Here is a 19364-nt window from a genome sequence, read left to right on the forward strand (position 1 = left end):
TATAGAAAAATGCCCCTTTCTACCCAAGAAAAGCCACTGAAGAGCACTGAGTTTCAGAGCTTGTGTACGGATGTGTGTGTGTGCACACGTGTGTGTTTTTGCCAGAACACATTTTTCCTCTCCACAGATGTGTGGGTGGTTAATTGAAACCTACCATGGGCGTAAGTGGTTAGGGTTTATGTAGGAAGGAATAACTGTTTATGAGATTTAGGAAGGAACATATTTAGTATAAACTATTTTCTGAAACATTCACAGTCTTACCAAGAGGTAGAGAGCTGACTAACAGCCAAGAGACGGAATTTTGCAAAGCGAATCTGAAAGCTTTGCCTTTCTGGCCCTTTGTTGCGTGGCATCTGGGTCTGCAAAGAGTTTAACCACCAGCTCTGGGGTCTGAAGGGTCAGGAGACCCAGAGGAAGCTGCTGTTTTCTTCTCTGGTATGAGGTGGAGAACATACAGCCCAAGCAATGGAGGTTCATCTTCAGAATCTCTGGGTTTGGGTGGCTCTAATGAGATTGACTCAATCTTGCCTTAGTCCTCCTTACAAAAGAGTATATGTTAACATTTATTAGGCACTTACAATACACCAGGCACATTTCCCAAGAGCATTAAGTGTAGATCTTATTTAGTACTCTTGAGGACCTTTGATACTTTGATACTATTATCATCATAGCTCCCACTTTACTGACAGGAAAGTAGAGCCCCAAGGTCACTTCGCCTCTCACCTCACTAGTAAGAAACAGCCAAGATCCAGGTGCAGGCAAAGCTTCTTAACTCTATACTCCTTACCACTCCCAGAGGAGAAGGGAGAGTGTAGGGAGGGGGGGAAGAAGCCCCAGATCATCTCAAATGGGTGAGTTAATGTAAGCATGGCTAACATATTCATCCCATGTATTCATAACCCACTTAGGGATCATAGTATAATTTCTTTACATTCTTTAATTTTTTTATTAAGTAGAAACTTCATATGAATACATTATGTTTTGGTACCATCATTTGCCTCCTCCCTTCTTCCATTCCACTAAGGGCCCTCTTCAGTGGCAATGTTGGTATTCACCATGGGGTTGTGGGTTGAGAGTTGTGAGAGGGGAGCTGGAGAGGTGGCTTAGCAGTTAAGGGACATGCCTGCAAAGCCTAAGGATCTAGGTTCGGTTCTCCAGGTCCCACGTAAGCCAGATGCACATGGTGGCACATTCATCTGGAGCTTGTTTACAGTGGCTAGAGGCCTTGGTATGCCCATTCTCTCTTCTCTCTATCTCTAATAAATAAATAAAAATAAATCTTAAAAGAAAAGTTGTGAGAGCAGCAGTCAGTCACAGTGGGGGCAGGCAATGTCTCTGGATAGTCCCTCCCACCCTGTGGCTCTTGGAATCTTTCCAAGCCCACAACATTCCCTGAGCCGTGGTGGGTGTGTTTTCAGTCTACTTCGGTACCGAGCTCTCAGCAGCTTCTGGATTTCTGGTTAGGTGCATTTTGAGTATCTTCAGTGTCTGTCTCCATCACCCTGGCATAGGTTGTCAGGCTCGTCATGGAAGCAGCGCTCTTGCTCTGCTCGCCAGTTCCTCTGGCATTTCATCTGGGTCGCGTAGCTGCTGTGGTAGGGGAGGTTGTCTCCTGCCAGGGAGTCAGCTATCTTCTCTTGTCCGGGTGATAGACTTCGGTTGTCCTCAGTTCTCGCTGCCTGATTTCACCCTCTGGAGCGCTAGCATGGTTACAAGTCTGCCCTCTTGACCAGAAGTCACCCACATTTTTTCTTTGCATTTATTGTAGCAAATGAATAAAATACCTGAGGGGACGGGACTAAACAAAGGTTAACTCCCTGCCCCCCCATGTTAACTACTACACTTCGTTTTAATACATGGAACTGGATTTTTCTATTCTGGGGCAGGAGCTGACCAACTTTTTCTGTAAAGGACCAGAGAGTGAGTCCTGCAGTGTTTTCAGGCTACACTCTCGCTGTGACAAGCACTCACACCCTCCCTCGTGTTGAGAAGCGGCCATAGACAGTGTGGACAGTAACACATGGATGCGGCTCTGTGATCCAGTAAGGCTATGGCCCCTAGGGGATCGCTGTGGAGAAATTTTAGTGCTATTTCTGATTGCTCTTCCATTCGCCACAATTGTTCTTCACTTAGACCTCAAGCTGTCAATCACTCTTCCTCTGGCTTCCTTGTCATGGAGCTGAGTTCTCAGTCAGGCAGAGGTGTTCATGGCCATCTGTCCCAACTATCCAGATATAGGTGAAGACCCTCGGGAAAGCATGTGTGCCTTGCCAAGGATGCAGGGCTGTCTGTATCTTCAAACTGCATTCTCCCAGGGCACTGGGAGCCTCTTGTGGGTGGGGAGCAGGAAGAGAAGTCCTCTTCAACTCTTAAAAATAGCTTGAAGCTAACAACCACATGTGTGGGTAAGGGCTGACCTTCCACAGTGTAAAATTGAATTTTTTCCAAGCCTGGACAGTTGTCAACATGCAATAAAAGTTTGTTCCATTTTTCCCCAAAGAATATTTGGAGACCGGCATTAAATCTGGCTATAGTTTTAAATGTACGTTTTTAGTTAGAAGAGGGATGCATGTTCCTAAAGTGTCTGACTGTGCACCGGGTCAAAGTAAATACGACCTGGATTCTGCTCTGGAGGGAGTGCAGGTTCCAGAAAGCCACATGTTAGTGCTTCAATCCAAGGCCGGAGCTCCTGAGGAATCACTGACTGGGGACTTCCCACCTCTGTGGTCTTTTTGGACCTTTGTTCCCAGGCTAGTGACCTTGATTCCTCAGCTCCCCCACCTGCAGACTGAGCCCCACCCCACCCCCTCCCTTTGACGATAGCCTGCTGTGCCTAGATGTGGGTAGAGGTGGGCCCAGTAAGGTCACCTCAAACTCCTGGTGGGATTTCAGGATTAACATTCAAACTTCAAAAGTGGTAAAGCCTGTGATCTTTAACTCAACAATGAATGAATAAATAAAAAACAACAACACCATTATAAGCATCCAAGAAATGGCAAAGAAAGTACAGTACATGATAAATATTTTAGCATGTTTTAGGATATTTGCCTGAGTTTTATTTCTGGGATACAACATCTCCTTGGTCCCTCCTTTTCATTTTACTGGCCATTTCCTTGTCATGAGTGTCATATGGAAGTAGCCTGGGGGGGGGGGGGTCAGGGGTGCATAGGGCTCAGAGCTCTTGTGTTTTCTCCCTCCCAGCACCACAGGGAGCAGAGCAAAAGTGTGAGAACTGGGAATGAATATCCTGGACCTTTGGGTGAATGCTTGTCATTTATTCGTTCATTCAGCACATGGGCTAAAATCTTCTAGTGTGTGCACAGGCTGTTGAGATATCGCAGCAGAGGCACCATCCCTAACAGGCAGGAGTATATACATTAGCTGCAGGCTCCAAAGCCATCAGAACATCTGGAGATTTGTCATTTCTGGAATTTTCTCTGAGGCAGAGTTTAAATGAATGGATCTGAAGAATTCATGTGTTTAGACCCAGAGAACAGAAAGTGCTCTGGATGCTACCTGATGGTAACATCGCACAGAAATCTAGTGCACTGTAGTTTAAGATGGACACAGTCTTGACAAGGAAGTCTTTCTATGTTTCGAGGCTGGGGAGAGCCCGAAACAAGGCCATGGAGTTGGAGGAAGGGGCAGTGGCCTGTAGCTGAGCGCTGGCAGAACTGGTTCTCGGAGACTTCAGAAGGAAGAAGCAGCATCCTTAGCACAAGCCTCGGACACCTGCCTGGCCTGCGTCTTGGAGAACTCATGGTACGCACCATGCCAGAATATGGAGCTGGCTCCAAGGGACAGACAGCATTCCTTGTTAGAGGATCCCTGGTGCTTCATCTTTGTTAGGAATGGCATAATATCCATCTGTACCAGCAAGGCTTGTAATTTTGTGAGAAAATGACATGTAAGCTTAAATGCCATTAACTGCATGCAGAGAGGTGGACAGAAGCAGTATGAGGCTAAATTCCAACTCTATGTCAACAATAATTCACAGCAAGTCCTCTTGAAAGAGCTATTTTGGCATCCTGAAACTCAGTTTCCTAATCTGCTTAATGGGAATAATTGTTGACTAATAGCCCAGTCTGCATCCCGCTAAAGTTGTAATGAAGAAGACACTGGCCTTGGGAGGAACAACTCTGATGGGTGTAGCATGGGCCCTGGCATGTAGTCAGCACACACACACACACACACACACACAGGGTTTTGGAGGTTTGGGAGGTAGCTTAGTTGGTAAGGTACTTGCCTTGAAAACATGAGGACTTGGGTTGGGTACCCAGAACCCACTCAGTCTAGCTCAATGGCTAAGTACCAAGACAATGAAGAACCCTGCCTAAAAAACAGGAAAAGGAGGGGTTTGGGAAAATTGCTGAGTGGATAAAGCTGGCCACTGAAGGTGCAGTAGCAGAATTTGACCCTTAGGCTTCATGTAGAAAGCCAGAAGCCATGACACGTGCCCTGACAGTGACAGACAGCGAGTTGGAAAGCTGAGGCAGGAGCATGTCCAAGAAGCTCATGGCAAGGACAGCAAAACAGCGGAGAAGGAAACTCTGCCTCAAGTAAGGTGGGCTGATGAGGACACCAACCCGACAGTTGTCCTCTGACTTCCACATACCTGTGCACGCACATGGCACACTCACACCCACCTGCACGCACATGCACGCACACACATACACACACAATTTTTTTTAAAAAAAGGGTATAGTAGCCGGGTGTGGTGACACATGCCTTTAATCCCAGCACTCAGGAGGCAGAGGTAGGAGGATTGTGTGAGTTGGAGGCCATCCTGAGACTCCATGGTTAATTCCAGGTCAGCCTGGACTAGAGTGAGACCCTATTTAAAAAAAAAAAAAAAAAAAAAAAGGTACAGAGTTCTGGAGGAATGACCCCAGGAGGTCCTCTGGCCTGCACGCAAGCACACAAGCGCGTGCACACACACACACACACACACGTGCAAACACAACAGTGACAAGTAGTCATTGGAGCTGGTAGTTGCTATGGAAATAGTAGCATATGTCTATAAAGAGTTTTATGAATGTATGGCATTGTGTTGGGGTAGAGTAAGCTTCGCCCCAGGAATCAAAATAGCTTGAGATTTTGCCCTGTGAGGCCCTGATCAGATCTCTCAGCCTTCTCCTGGGCTCATTGCAGTCCTATAGGTTTGGCTTCTAAACAAAAGCAACATAGAGTTACTAACTTAGGATGTAATTAATTGGGGAGGGTTGTTAAGCTGGTCATAATATAAACTAGTTGTATTTGCTGATTCACAAAACATCATGAAGAAAGGAAGGTTCGTTAGGCAAGTAAGAAGGCAGAGGCACTGAGCCTATTGAAGACCCATCTGCTTTCCGGCAATTTAAAAAGCATAGTAGGAGCATATTAGCATATTAACAGGGTGTTAATTACAAAAGACTCTTTTAAAGCAGATTTTATAAAATTCCCACTTAGTAACCATTAGCTTGTGGTACTTGAAACACAAACTATTCACGTGTGTTACTTAGAAGTAATAAAATTGTAATTTAAAAGTAATCTGCCAACTTGTCAGGAATTTAGACTGATTTCTCTCTCAATTGATCCAAATGAGTGAGGTTTTACTATAATTATATATAATGCTGGTAATAATGAGGCTGATTATCAATCTCTCCCTGCTTTTCACTACCTCCATCACCACAGATTTTAGGGGTGGGAGTGGAGGAAGATGGGAGAAATGGGGGGTGGGGAGGAAAAGTAGGGAGGGAAAAGATGAAAAAAAAATTCCACTCTTCCCCTCCCCCACCTCAAAGCACTGGAAGAATCTATCCCAGCCTCTTCCTGAACAGCAGTCAGCCTCTTCTGAGGACTGTGTGAGTGGGGCAGGGCTGCTCCGAAGGGCCTGGGTACCTGGTTGGAGTCCTTTCAGTGCCACCTTTGCTTTCTCGCCCAATGGCCTTGGCCAGGTTCACAGCCCAGGCCTGAAACTCCAGAGATAGAAGCAGGGTCTTCTCCACATCCTCCCCTCTAGACAAGTTCCATTTTTCTCCCCCATTGGGAAAGCCAGGGAAAAGCCACTGGAAGAAAGCTGCAGAGAAGGTTTTCCAGCCAGCCAGACTCCTACTGTGTCCGCTCCCCCTTATCATTTAGCTGCTACCTTGCTCAGCACCTCTGTGAAGATGCTGACTCTTGCCAGTCAAATGGGTATAAGACACCTTCCTATGCAGTCTCCGGTGCTTGTGCAGCCCTGATATGGATGTGAAAGTGCTCTGGGGAAGTAAGTGCTCATCTGCAATGCAAATACAAGGGATGCATCTTGTCACGATCCAGTGTGGCAGAGTGGGTAGGAATACCCTGAGGCATGTCCCCACTACCCCACGGGGATGGCCTGAGGCCCTTATGACCCCACAGTAAATACCATAAACCCAATGAGGAGGATCCCTAGGGCATCTACTGGGAGTAGGGGCAAGGGGATAAGAGCATAACCTATAAATATAGTCAAATTTTAAAATGAAACAAAAGTCCAGTGTGGGTGGATGGCTCTTGGAAGGTTGCACTGGGCATACCCAACGCAGAACAGACCCAAAGCTGGTGTTTCAACTCTGAGGGGCTGGAGTGAGGATGCACAGGGTCCTGTTGGACAGGTTTAGGGTCAAAATTCAGTAGAGAAGCCAAGAGCTGGTTGGGAAAGTGGTGAGAACGGTTGTCCAGGGAAACTTCTAGAAGCTAAATCTGTGTCTTTTGATTAAACTCTGGGATGTGCCGCTCACTCTCGCCCTCACCCCACTTGGACTCAAATGTCTTGTTCCTTTCCTCCAGTCACCAGGTTTCCTTGTCTCCTGGGTTTTTCACATCTGTACAAAGAGGGACAGTAAGATCACCAGCTTCAAAGTGCATGATACTCATGTGTGAGAATGTCACAATGAATGAAACACATTGCTTTGTGCACAACTGAAAATTATTTTAAAAGCACCAACCTCCCAGTACTGTTGGTATGAGGTGAGTTAGCACATGTAATGTGTTGAGAATGGAGTCTGGCTCGGTGTATTAGCTATTGTTTTTATTCATGAGGGGAGATGGCGTGAACGTGTCAAATAAAGCCCTTCAGACGGCAGGGCCCTGCACCACTTGCTCAGCAGCCTGTGTGTGTGTGGTGGGAGCCAAGTTGGGAAAGGACATGCAAGTTTTCCTAGACAAAGAACAAGCCAGGCATCTCAACATTCTCTAATTCTGGGCATAGGCACCGTATTCTTCCACTGGCAACGAGGCAGGCATGGGTGTGGGATTGTACCCACCGAGGGAGAGCCAGACCAGGACAAGACTCCAGGTTGCTACTCCAACTTCACATGGAGGTCCCTTCTCGGAGAATCTGTCTCTTTCTCCATCGGTGACCATTAGCCATTAGCAGTGGTTTGTGACAACTTTCTATGCCCTCGTGAAGAGGGTTGCCAGTGGGAAAAGCAAACCCTCCAGCAGGGCTCTGCAGCAAAGGGGCAGACATGCCCATCCATTTGCTTCCTTGGCTGGCCAGTCAGAAAGACCGCAGGCTTGACATTTCGCTGTAACTGGCGGAGAATGAGGTTGCTAAGCAACTTCCGTACCTTGGTAAGGATTCTGTACTTCTCAGTACCCAGCTTTTCTTTCCTCTTCTCAACAAGTATCTATCTCTTTCTCTCCACCTGTCCTTCCCCCTCTCCTTTGATCTCCCCTCTTATTTTCTCTTTCTCTCTCTTCATTTGTTGTTTCCACAAATTTTAGTCTGGTAACCATCAGGGGACATTGATTTCTTATGTAAGAAAACTTGTGCTGACAAAAACATATCTAGCTACATATAATAATTAACAAAGATTATATTATTCAGTAATTAGTCAACACATTATTTTTGGTGTGTGTGTAGTATGTGGTGTGTGTGTGTAGTGTATGTACATGTATGTATTCATGCACATGTATGTGGAGGTCAGAGGAGGATGTCAGGTATCCTCTATTGCTCTTCTGCCTTACATCACTTAGATAATCTCATATTGAACCTGGAACCCCTTGATTTTTTATTATATTGGCTGACCAAGGAGACCCATTGATCCTCCTGTCTCTGCTCCCCATCAGTGTTGGGCTTATTGACATGCATGGCTATGCCTGTCTTTTTACATGGTTGTTCGGGGTCAAACTGAGATCCCCATGTTTGCACAGCAAGTGCTCTCATCCACTGAGTCATCTCTCTAGCCCAACAATTTTGTCCTTCAGCATCTACCATGTTCCAGGCACCATATTAGGTGCCATGGTGATCATTTACAGCAAGGGAGTGGACCCCATAGGGCACCCGGAATTCTAAACAGAAGCCAGGACAGTGGATCTGGGTATTGGGCTGGATTATCAGAAGATATGAGAGGACTTAGGAATGGTGGAGAAGCACTTAGGGCTCAGAGGAGTGACACAGACCCATTCAGAAAATTTAATATTAGGAACTCCTGGTGTATGTGTGTCCATCTGTAGCAGTGGTGACTTCACTGAACATTTACTATTTACCTGTTTTTGTAGACAGCTCCATGTTGCTGGGATGAACATCCAATCCAGATACAGTTTATAGGAGAAAGGGATTTATTTGAAGCTTTCAGTTCCAGGGGAAGTTCCATAATGGTGGAATAGGCTAGCCCTCTTTCACAGATCCAAGCAGAGAGAAACCACCAGCAGCCAGCACCACAAGCCAGCATAAAACTGGCAGCAAAACAGCAGAAGCCCAGATGGAGCTCAGACAGCTCTCAACACCTTTGGGCTGGGAACCAGAGCTGTCCCCAAACACACCATAGGGCTGGACCCCAGGATCTTCCCCCACTGACACCTCCTCCAGCCAGGTAGTTGGAAATCCAAGTAACAAGCTTCATTAAAACAACCGAGTCTGTTGGGGGACTGTTGTAGTCAGCTTCACATTGCTGGCAGAAATCACCCAAGAGTAGCTTTTGGGAAAATGGGGGATAATTTTGGCTTACAGACTCAAGGGGAAGCTCCATGATGGCAGGGGGAAACTATGGCATGAGCAGAAAGGTGGACATCAACCCCTCGCCAACATAAGGTGGACAATAGCAACAGGAGAGTGTGCCAAACACTGGCAAGGAGAAACTGGCTATGGTATGCATAAGCCTGCCCCCAACAATACACTGCCTGCAGGAGATGTTATTTCCCAAATCTCCATCAGCTGGGTACCTAGTGTTTAAAACACCTAAGTTTATGAGGGACACCTGAATCAAACCATCACATTCTTCCCCTGACCCACATAAACTAATAACCATCCATGATATACAATGCAATGCATTCAGTCCAACTTTCAAAGTCCCCATAGTTTTTAGACAATCTTAATGATGTTCATATATCCCCATAATCCAAGGTCTTTTAACTGAGCCATAATACCAAAAAATCCCCCAAAGACTCATAATGGCATCAAATAAACATTCACACTGAAAAAGATGGCATTGTGCATAGCAAAAAAAAATATTCAACCAATACAAGATTTAAACAGGGCACTCATCAAACTCTAGCTCCAAGCCCAACAACTTTAGCCAGGGACAAATCTCCAAGTCTGATCATTCTAACCAGCAACAAGTCTCTGGAGCTCCAATTCAACCCCTCCAGCTAGGCTATTCACAATTCTGGAAAACTTCATCCAGGGCTTGCAGCTCTCCTTAGCAGCCCTCTCATGGTCCCAGCATCTCCCCTGAGTCTCCACTGCAACCCATGGTTCATCCTCATGGATCCATTGGTTTCCATGCAGGCATCCAGCAAACCTGGTACACACTGCCCATGGCTGTTTCCAAAACACAAGACTGCATTGCAAACTCAATGACTCTCTCTTTCCTGTATTTTTTATACTCCATAATACCAAGTGAAGTGCCAATTTCTTAATCTGGGGTGTGTGGGGGGGGAATAAAGTAGACTTTGAAGAAAAGGACACTCCTTCAGCATTCAGGCCCCTTCAAAAAACTGCATTCTTTTTGTTGTCCTAATGCAGGTCAGCTGGCCCAATCTCAATGGCTGTAATCTCTCAATGGCAGCTAAACAGGCAGCAATTTCTCCCAAAGATTTTCTATTCTCTGTGCCATATCCCTCTGCTCATACCAGTTCATTTCTATGCAATGTAACCCTGCACAACTTCTCAGGACATGGCCACAACAGCATGCCTCTCACACAAATTGCTTCTATCCTAGTCCAAGCAAAGCTTTTTCTTACCCTCATAAGCCAAACCTCACAGTCCTTAGTTCTTACTGCATTCAGGTCTTTCAACTCTGACCAGAATAGTCAATCAAGCTATACTTACAGCACTGCAAGATGTCTCAGGCCAAGGTTTCAAATCCTTACACATTCTTCTTGAAAATCAGCTCTAAAGGCCAAAGCCACACAGTCAGGTGTGTAGCAGCAACCCCATTCCTCAGTACCAACTTTACTGTTGCAGTCAGGTTCACATTGCTGGCAGAAATCACCTGACCAAGAGCAGCTTTTGGGGAAAAAAGAGTTTATTTTGGCTTACAGACTGGAAGGGAAGCTCCATGATGGCAGGGAGAAACAATGCATGAGTAGAGGGTGGACACCACCCCTGGCCAGCACAAGGTGGACAATAGAAACAGGAGAGTGTGCCAAACACTGACAAGGGGAAACTGGCTATAATACCCATAAGCCCGCCCCCAACAATACACTGCCTCAAGGAGGTGTTAATTCCCAAATCTCCATCAGCTGGGAACCTAGCATTCAGAACACCTAAGTTTATGGGGGACACTTGGTTCAAACCACCTCAGGGCCATACATTCACACTGCCATACCTGGACTGGGTTTGTTGTTTGTTCTTTTTCACTGTCAGGGACTGAAGGCTCCACTACTGAGCTCTACTCCAGCCCCGTAATCTTCCCATGCATAGTCTTCAGCAGTGGCTCTCAGTGCAGATGCAGCCCCTTCCTCTCACTCCTTGAGGAGCGGTGAGACTTCCCGTGGCTGCCTCTGCCTCGGGGTCCTCAGTTCCTCGGGGCAGTGTAGCTGTGGGGACCGCGGGTCAGGGAGCTCCCGGTTCTGGCTCATTTATATGGCAGGACTAGGACTGTGAGAAGAGGAGACCCCTTGGGAAATCCTACAGAGGGAACACAGCTGGGACCCTGGGAAAAGAATTCAGTAGAAAACACCCGTGCCGGCACATTGACCTTGGACTTTCAGCTTTCAGAACTCTGATAAAGTAAATTTTAGTTTTTTTAATCAAACATAGTTTATTTTATTTATTTGAGAGAAAGAGAGAGAATGAGCATGCCAGGGCTGTCAGCCACTGCAAATGAACTTCAGATGTATGTGCCACCTTGTGCGTCTGGCTTACAGAGGTCCTGGGGAGCTGAACCTTTACAAGGCAAGTGCTGTAACAACTAAGCCGTCTCTCCATTGTCCAGAATGAATTTTTTACATGGCTAGAAAGTGTGGGAGGCTGGAGTCCAACTCAGAACATTTTGTGCCTTCAGAGCATTTGTCTTCTCCATAGGACTAATCCTGAGACCACGATACCACAACACACACACAGGGACTTTGGAAATAATAATCAATGTCCCATACTCTGTCTCCTGGCTCTCCTGTCACAGGTTTGCCTCCAGGTAATATTCAACACCTCAAACTATACTTGCCACACAGAGTGAAGATCTAACAAGGTGCAGGAGCTCTCAGCCGGTGGGTTAAAGTCAGGCCATTCCAGATGGCCATCCCCTGTACTTCCTTCTCTCCGGTGCTTGGCAGTCATCCTCTGTGCACTGCTCAAGAGACAGAACTGGACATGATCAGAGGGGTCACCAAGCGCCAGCTCCTTCTTGGGACATAGGACACCCAGCAATAGAAAGCATTTTCCTTGGGTCTGTTGCCAGGACAGAAAGGAACTGAGACAGTCACAAAGCTTTGTTAGGCAGTTAGAGTGGCCCCTGAAAGTAAAAAGGCAGGAAGGGCTCCCCTCCCAGTTGCTAGAGATCAAAGGATGATCTGACTTCTTATCTCTTCACTAGTTCCCTAGACCTGTTTTTCCATACCTGAGCCCCTCACTAGGAGGGAGGCCTCTTTTTCTAGAATTCAAAGCTAATCCTGACATTGTGCTTGGTCAGGCTTAGACCCCAGATCTTGGCATTGTGGCTGGCCTTTTCCTGAGCCAACCTCTAGCCCAGACCAGTCGGCTGTCTCTGTGGCTTACCTGAGTCAGAAGGTGAAACTCAGCACAATTAGCTTATAAATAGACATGTGAGCGCAGACAAGCCTCTCTCTTTGGGCTGCGGACCACTCCAGAACCCCCTGGGCTGAGATGCGGGGAGAAACCCTGACCTCTGCTTTCCACAAGGCTTCTGTATCCTGTCCTGCCCTCCACTTGGCAGGAGCTCTTTGTCCTGCCTTTTCTTTCCTCTCTATCTCTTTCTACGTTTCTTCTAGGCCCACCACATAGGCTTTAGGCCACATGGATGCATCAGTTCTTCTTCCCTTGGTTCTGTACTTCCCTCAATAAATGTAACAATGGAATAATTATCCTTCTGTCTTATTTTATTCAGTTTGTTGGTAAGAAGTACATATAAACCTAGGGTTTGGGGCTCAGGGACTTGATTCCTAAACTCCTAACACTCTGTTTTGGGATCTTCCTGAGTAATTGCCATCACATATGCCAATTTTTTTAAACCACTGGTTGAGCAAAGACTATAGAATATGGGAATTTTCTCCTTTTTTTTTTTTTTTTTTTTTTACATATGTGTGGAGTGTTGTGTGTGGTGTGAGCACATGATTGTGACGAGGTCAGAGGAGAGCTTTGGGCACCGTTATCCACTGCTAACCCTTGAGACAAGGTCTCTCTGCAACTTGGAGCTACCTTCCTTTCCTTTCCTTTCCTTTCCTTTCCTTTCCTTTCCTTTCCTTTCCTTTCCTTTCCTTTCCTTTCCTTTCCTTTCCTTTCCTTTCCTTTCCTTTCCTTTCCTTTCCTTTCCTTTCCTTTCCTTTCCTTTCCTTTCCTTTCCCCTCCCTCCCTCCCTCCCTCCCTCCCTCCCTCCCTCCCTCCCTCCCTCCCTCCCTCCCTTCCTTCCTTCCTTCCTTCCTTCCTTCCTTCCTTCCTGGGTCATGGGGAGTCAAACTCAGGCATTCTCTGACCCTCCCACGCCCTCATGCTTAAATGGAAAGTGCTCTTAACTACTGAGGCATGTCCCAAAGACCAGGTATGGGAATTTTCTAGGCATCTGTGTAGTGGGCATGTCACAAGTGGTTGACAATCAAGAAGGTGCAAGATTCAGGAGTCAAGAAGTGGGGGGATGCAGAGTGAAGGCCTTACTACAAAGTGAATTATGCTGAGGGACTGACGCAGTCTACCCCTACTGCTGTAACAAAGCACCAGAGATCAGCGAATTTGTACCTAACAGCCAGCCATTTGTTGCTCATTGTTCTGTAGGCAGGGGAGTCTGAGATTTAGGTACCAACAGATTCAGTGTCTGGCGAGGGGTCACCCTCCACTTTCAAAACGGCACCTCTTTTGAGTTCTGCATCCTCACATGGTGGAAGGAGTGCAAGGAGGACAGTAGCTGTGTCCTCACATGAAGAAGGGACTTGGAAGGATGACGCAGCATTCTCAAGCTTCTTTTATATATGGATGTGTGAGTAAGTCCCATTCGTGGGGATGGAGTCTTCGTGTCCTGCTCACGTCGCCAAGGACCCACGTCTTGGTGCCACCACCCTGGGGTTCCAGTCCAAAATGAACTTTGGAAAGACACCTACACTCAAGTCACAGCAGAGTGCAAGGGCAGAGGTCCGTTAGAGGGAAACTGGACTTGAGGTTGTCATGAGGCATGTTGGAGGCAGAGCAGTACACAGAAAATGCCATCATCCATCAAGGGGAGCCTTCCACTCATCTCCTGGCTGGTGCTGTTACTTCTTCGAGCTCTGTTCATGGCTTAAGCAAGCTGCTTGAAGAGGAAAGAGGGGGAAAAAACAGGTATGACCAAGTTTCTGGAAAAAAGTGATGTCTTTTGGTACAGGCAGCAGTTTCCACGAGGCTATAAGAAGCAGCCAGGATGTGAAAATAGCTGATAAAAGCACCTTGGCAAATAGGCTTTAGTGTCTGAGACTGGATTCACTTTCCACGGAGGAGCACATCTACCATGTAAGTCATTGTTCACCACCTTTTCTACAAGCAAAACTATTTACTTCAGAGAACCCCCTAGGTGATCAGGAAGGGCAGAACAGCAGAAAGCATCTGGAAGAGATGAGTTTGTCTCTTCGAATTCTATTTTATTTTTTTAAATGTGGTTAAAAATTGGCCCACCTCTTCTGGGTCATTGTCTCATCAGAAGCAAAACTCATTTTTAAGACTATTGAAAACCAAACTTGAGCTCACTATTTCATTTTTTCCCAACAAAATACCCTTCCCCCACTGCACTAATAACAGTGTTACTGTCAAATTGTTACTAATAACAGTGACAAGTCACTTGAAATCTCTCATTGCTTTCATATTATCATCTCATTTTATTTTTTGAATCAGCCAATATATTCTTTATTATCTATATTTGTACATTAGCTGTTCAGGTCATGGTTGCTTAAATATAATTCATTTGCATATTCATTTTCATGGAAACTAGGTGTGTTAATTATTTTTCTCATTGCTGTGACAAGGTTTCTGACAAGAAGTAACTTAAAGGAGAAAGATTGATTTTGACTCACAGTTCAGAGGGAACAGTCTATCATGGTGGGGAAGACATGGTGTTGGGAGCAGCTCCTGTTCATGGTGGTGAAAGGTTTCTTGCTCACATCTCTGCTGACCAGGGCAGAGAAGGGGAAATACCAGTGCTCATCTGGTGTTTGACTTTCCTCCTTTTTGTTGAACCCAGGATCCAGACTGTAGGGTGGTGCCACACGTATTCATGGTGTGTGTCTTTACTATTCAGTCAAACCTTTCTGGAAAGATCATCACAGACACATACAAAGGTGTGTCTCCTAGGTGATTCCAAATCCAATCAAATTAACCAGAAAGATCAACCTGCCTAGTTTTTATCTCTTAAAATCAGATTATTGTTTTTTTCTAAAGGTTGAATAGCCTTTAGATTGATAATATTAGACAAGAAGTAGGAGCTACATTATTTGTTTTCAAACCAAGAAACACCCCCCCAAAAAATGTAGAATTACTAATTTTTTGAAAGTTGGCTTATACGACTGCCTAACTTGACTCTTACCACTAGGGATATAGGTGCCATACCTTGGGAATGCCTGGGTTGGTGAATGGTAAGACAGACTTTCATTCTTGCTATCTTATTGCCTTAGACACTGGGCTTGACCCAAGGGAGGCAGAGGCTCAGTCTTTGTTGTTCATTTGAAATAGCAGTAAATTGGGTCCTGTGGCTTGTACATGGGGAGCTGGGCTCTGAATGGAAAGTGGGTTTTTTTCGTCTAGTTCTGCTGAGGAGGAAGGAAAGCTGTCTGCCCAGTGAAATTTGCAGTTCTTCAACTCTTCAGGTCAAGGCTAGCTCCTAGCTTACCTGTGACTCATCTTGGTATCATACTAAAGGAATACATTGGCCTCCTTAAGCCATGGCCCTCCAGAGCCGCAGAAGAGTATAAAATTGTTCCTTCCAAACCTGTCTGGGAAGGGTTTTGGTTGTCCTGGCTTGCGTTCTCCAGAGCAGTATTTTTCCCCCTTTCAGCTTGAGATCCCTTCAAACCACGTCGCCTTGTACTTTGTGATGTGGATGGCTCTCCAAAGCATCTTCACAGCGCCCGAGAGCAAACACAACACAGGAGGGCGTGTGGGCTTCAGGGGGACAGTTTGAAGCCAGGCTCTGCCACTTCTAACCCACACAGTGCCAGGTGCAGTGCTAGCACCAGGGAAACAAAAATGGACTTTCTCTTTCATGTCCATTTAGTGGAAAAGTTAGTGAAATTAACAAATAGGCCCATTCGGTATATCAGGCAAAGCCATGGGCTGCTACTAGAAAATAAAAAAAGGAATTTCAGAGCAGACCAGGAATGGCAGGGATAGCTTCCTGGGGTGGGGGCGGGGGGCGGTGGGGAGCACTGGAGTTTGATCTTAAAGGATGAATAAAAAAGTCTGGGAATGGGCTGGAGAGATGGGTTAGTGGTTAAGCACTTGCCTGTGAAGCCTACGGACCCCGGTTCGAGGCTCGGTTCCCCACGTCCCACGTTAGCCAGATGCACAAGGGGGCGCACGCGTCTGGAGTTCGTTTGCAGAGGCTGGAAGCCCTGGCGCGCCCATTCTCTCCCTCTCCCTCTATCTGTCTTTCTCTCTGTGTCTGTTGCTCTCAAATAAATAAATAAATAAAATTAAAAAAAAAAAGTCTGGGAATGGCATGGGGGGTGAGGAAGATGCTGAAGTTTTCTCAACTGCAAAAGACTTGAGTCCTCATGGGATCCTTGTCACAGCCGAATGAGTTACCATATGGAAATGCCTGTGACTACTGAGGACATGTGACAAATATCTGGCTGATTCATTTGCCATTGCCCCAGGGGTCCACTGCACATGGTTCCTCCACAGTGGGACTCCTCAGACAGGTAGAAACGGTACAGGTAGTGACTTCGAAGGTAGTTACTTTGAAGGCCACAGCTTCCTGCAATGAGGGCAGCTGCTTCCTAAGTAGATCTTCACTAAGGATGCGGTAGCACCAAGAGGAGCTCCAGGCTGACATTTCTCCATTGGATATGTGTGTTTCAGAACAGCTCCAACCTTATGTTTCTGACACTTGCTGTCCACCCCCAGAACTGTAAGGAGGCAAGTTGCTCCCTGCATCCTGCTCCTAACACTGTGGTTAGCGCCCATGGTACCTCCCCACGGCTTTGGAGAGTGTCCTGCACTGCACATTCCAGTGTTTGTTGAAAGAATAGTTGACCTTGTAGTCAGGCACATGGGTTAGTCTCCTCAGGATCGTGTCTGCCTAGCATAGAGTCTAGCTTACAGTAGGGATTTGAGAACTGGGCAGCTTCTCCAGCAGGCTGCTCTCAGTGACCATTAAGTTTTCCTATTTACTATCCACGAGGACAGCCTCGTTTCTAGCATCTGTCCCAGCATGCTAGCTGCCCAGCGGCTCAGGACCATGATTTGGAATTGGGAGGGCGCTGTGTTGTGGTGCCATCTAGACTCCGGTTGGCAGAGTTGAAGGTTTCTAACTCCTTTCCTCTGGAGTGAACGCTCCATCCATGCTGGGCTCCCACAATGCTAGAAGCCACCCTTCTCTCGTCTTGAGTCAGGTACTGACCACAGGGAAGCATGGGTCCAACTGAGCTGAGCAAAGTGGCACCAGATGACCACCCAGCTGCTGCTATGTGCCCATTGTTGTAGAATCCCTCCCGTGGACCCCCGCAGCAGCAGCACCCCGTCCCTGGAGGCAGAAGGGCTTTCTGCAGACCTGTCTGCATGTGCCCAATTTCCAGAGCCATGTGAGGAATTCTGGAACATTCTGGCCCCCTGCCCATTCTGCCCCTGACACAGGCATTGGCGAATCCTTTCTGAAGGCCACAGTCACCCAGGCCTGGGGACTTGTGAGCCCTGTTCTCACTGTACTTTCTGTGGATCAAGTTCAGGCTAGAATGGACTCCAGGTGGGGCCCCAGAGAACTAAGATGAGGGAGTATTCCTATTCAAGGACAGGCCCTCTCTCCTCTTTGCTGGTCGTCATACTACCAGATCAGGGTAGGTGTGGATATTTAGGGTTCTCAGGGATGGCGGAAAGGAGAGAAGGGTATTGGAAACCAAAGTGGAGGTGGGGACTGGGGAGATGCTCAAGTGGTAACGTGTTTGCAACATAAACATGAGAATCCGTGGCGAGCTCCAGGCTCAAGAAGACCCTATCTCAAAAATAAAATTAGGTGGAGAGCAATTGAGGAAGACACCCAACATTGACTTTTGGCTTCCATATGCATGCTCACATACATGTATCCGTATACAAATGAACATGCACGCAGACATTGATGCATGCGCCTCACACGCTCACAGGAAAATAACAGTGGAGGTGGGCTAGGCTTCTGTTTGATCCCACAGGTGTTCTCGCTATTGTCCCCAAGCCTCTCTCAACTCTGTGCTTTTCTTGCAGGTGCTGCTGGCCACACTGGCTCTACATCCATGAGCCCTTCAGCAGCCTTGTCCACAGGGAAGCCAATGGATAGCCACCCCAGCTACACGGACACTCCAGTGAGTGCCCCACGGACTCTGAGTGCTGTGGGGACCCCCCTTAATGCTTTGGGTTCTCCATATCGAGTCATCACTTCTGCCATGGGCCCACCCACAGGAGCACTGGCAGCTCCTCCGGGAATCAATTTGGTTGCACCACCCAGCTCTCAGGTAAGTGTTTTTTTTTTCTCTCCAAGATCGTCAGCTGGAGCCCTCAGCAGGTGATCACCACATGCTCACTGAGGTAATTGGAGTTCTCTGTAGATTGCCACCTGCAGTGCCGCCAGTACCTTAATCTTCAGGCTGAGCAATGCTGAGAACCTGACGACAATTTGTAGTCCAAGAAACCACGGTAATAAGAAAGCTTTCCTGATGGGCTTAATGGTTATGATTTCAACACTTCCCAGTGTAGGATGTTTGTGAATATCTTCATTTTTCCCAATTTAATAGTAACCATCCTCTTGTTAAGAGGGATACAGGTTCTGACTGGGGCATGGTTTTTGTTCTCCAAGAGCTTTCAGCGGCAATAGGCAAGGGAGGCACACAGACAAATGTACAACTGGGAAGACATACATTTATGTTGTCTCTGTTTCTACGGGGAGTCAGGGCAGAAACTACCTGAGTTCTGAGGGTGTCCTGCTGTGATGGAGTTTCTAAGTAAGGGTGCATGCCAACAGACCTGGGCCGCCGCTCTGGGGAGCCTTCAGGACAGGACGGCCAGATCTCCTTTTCTTCCTCCTAGGATTAGCACATTTAAGATTGTCATCCTTTTCCTTGTGCAGTGGCTGGTTACGGCTACAATAATGCTTCATGCGAACGGCCCCCAAGTCACCAACGCTTGCAAGAAGGTTTATTCTCCAAGTCAGAAGTCTGCCTTGGGGCACGCAGGGTGCCTGCGCCTCAGATATGCTTGGTAGACAGCTAGCATGAGCTTATTCCTCATGTTGCAGGCTAAAGGAGAGTTCTATTGGAGCATGCTTTCCTCATGGTCGCTGGCCTGAGTGCAAAGGCCAAGCCTAACACGGAAAGCCTCTGCCCAGATCATGGCCAAAGAAAACCACAGGGCTGACCCTGTCATTGGTGCAGTGGGGAAATAGGCAACGTGTATTCTAAGAACATAGTGCACAGGAGACGAGCACTCAGATGAGGGAAGATAACAATAACCCCATCTACCATACTTTCCTTTCTCCCTGTGAAATAGCCTGGAGCCCTGGTGCCCCTACTGTCAGCAAACCTGGCAGAACTGGTAGTCT

The 19364-nt window shown here is 46.9% G+C and overlaps 1 protein-coding gene across 1 annotated transcript in view; it reads left to right on the forward strand.

Annotated features, from left to right (window-relative positions):
- The window catches only part of Rxrg (retinoid X receptor gamma), a 54424-nt gene that overhangs the window by 5190 nt on the left and 29870 nt on the right, over positions 1–19364 (forward strand). Inside the window, exon 2 of the mRNA XM_004651951.2 lies at positions 18035–18282. Coding sequence (XP_004652008.1) covers positions 18035–18282 — 248 coding nt within the window. The remainder of the gene's footprint in view (positions 1–18034; positions 18283–19364) is intronic.

This window comes from Jaculus jaculus, chromosome 1, assembly GCF_020740685.1.
Source record: "Jaculus jaculus isolate mJacJac1 chromosome 1, mJacJac1.mat.Y.cur, whole genome shotgun sequence".
NCBI lineage: Eukaryota > Metazoa > Chordata > Mammalia > Rodentia > Dipodidae > Jaculus > Jaculus jaculus.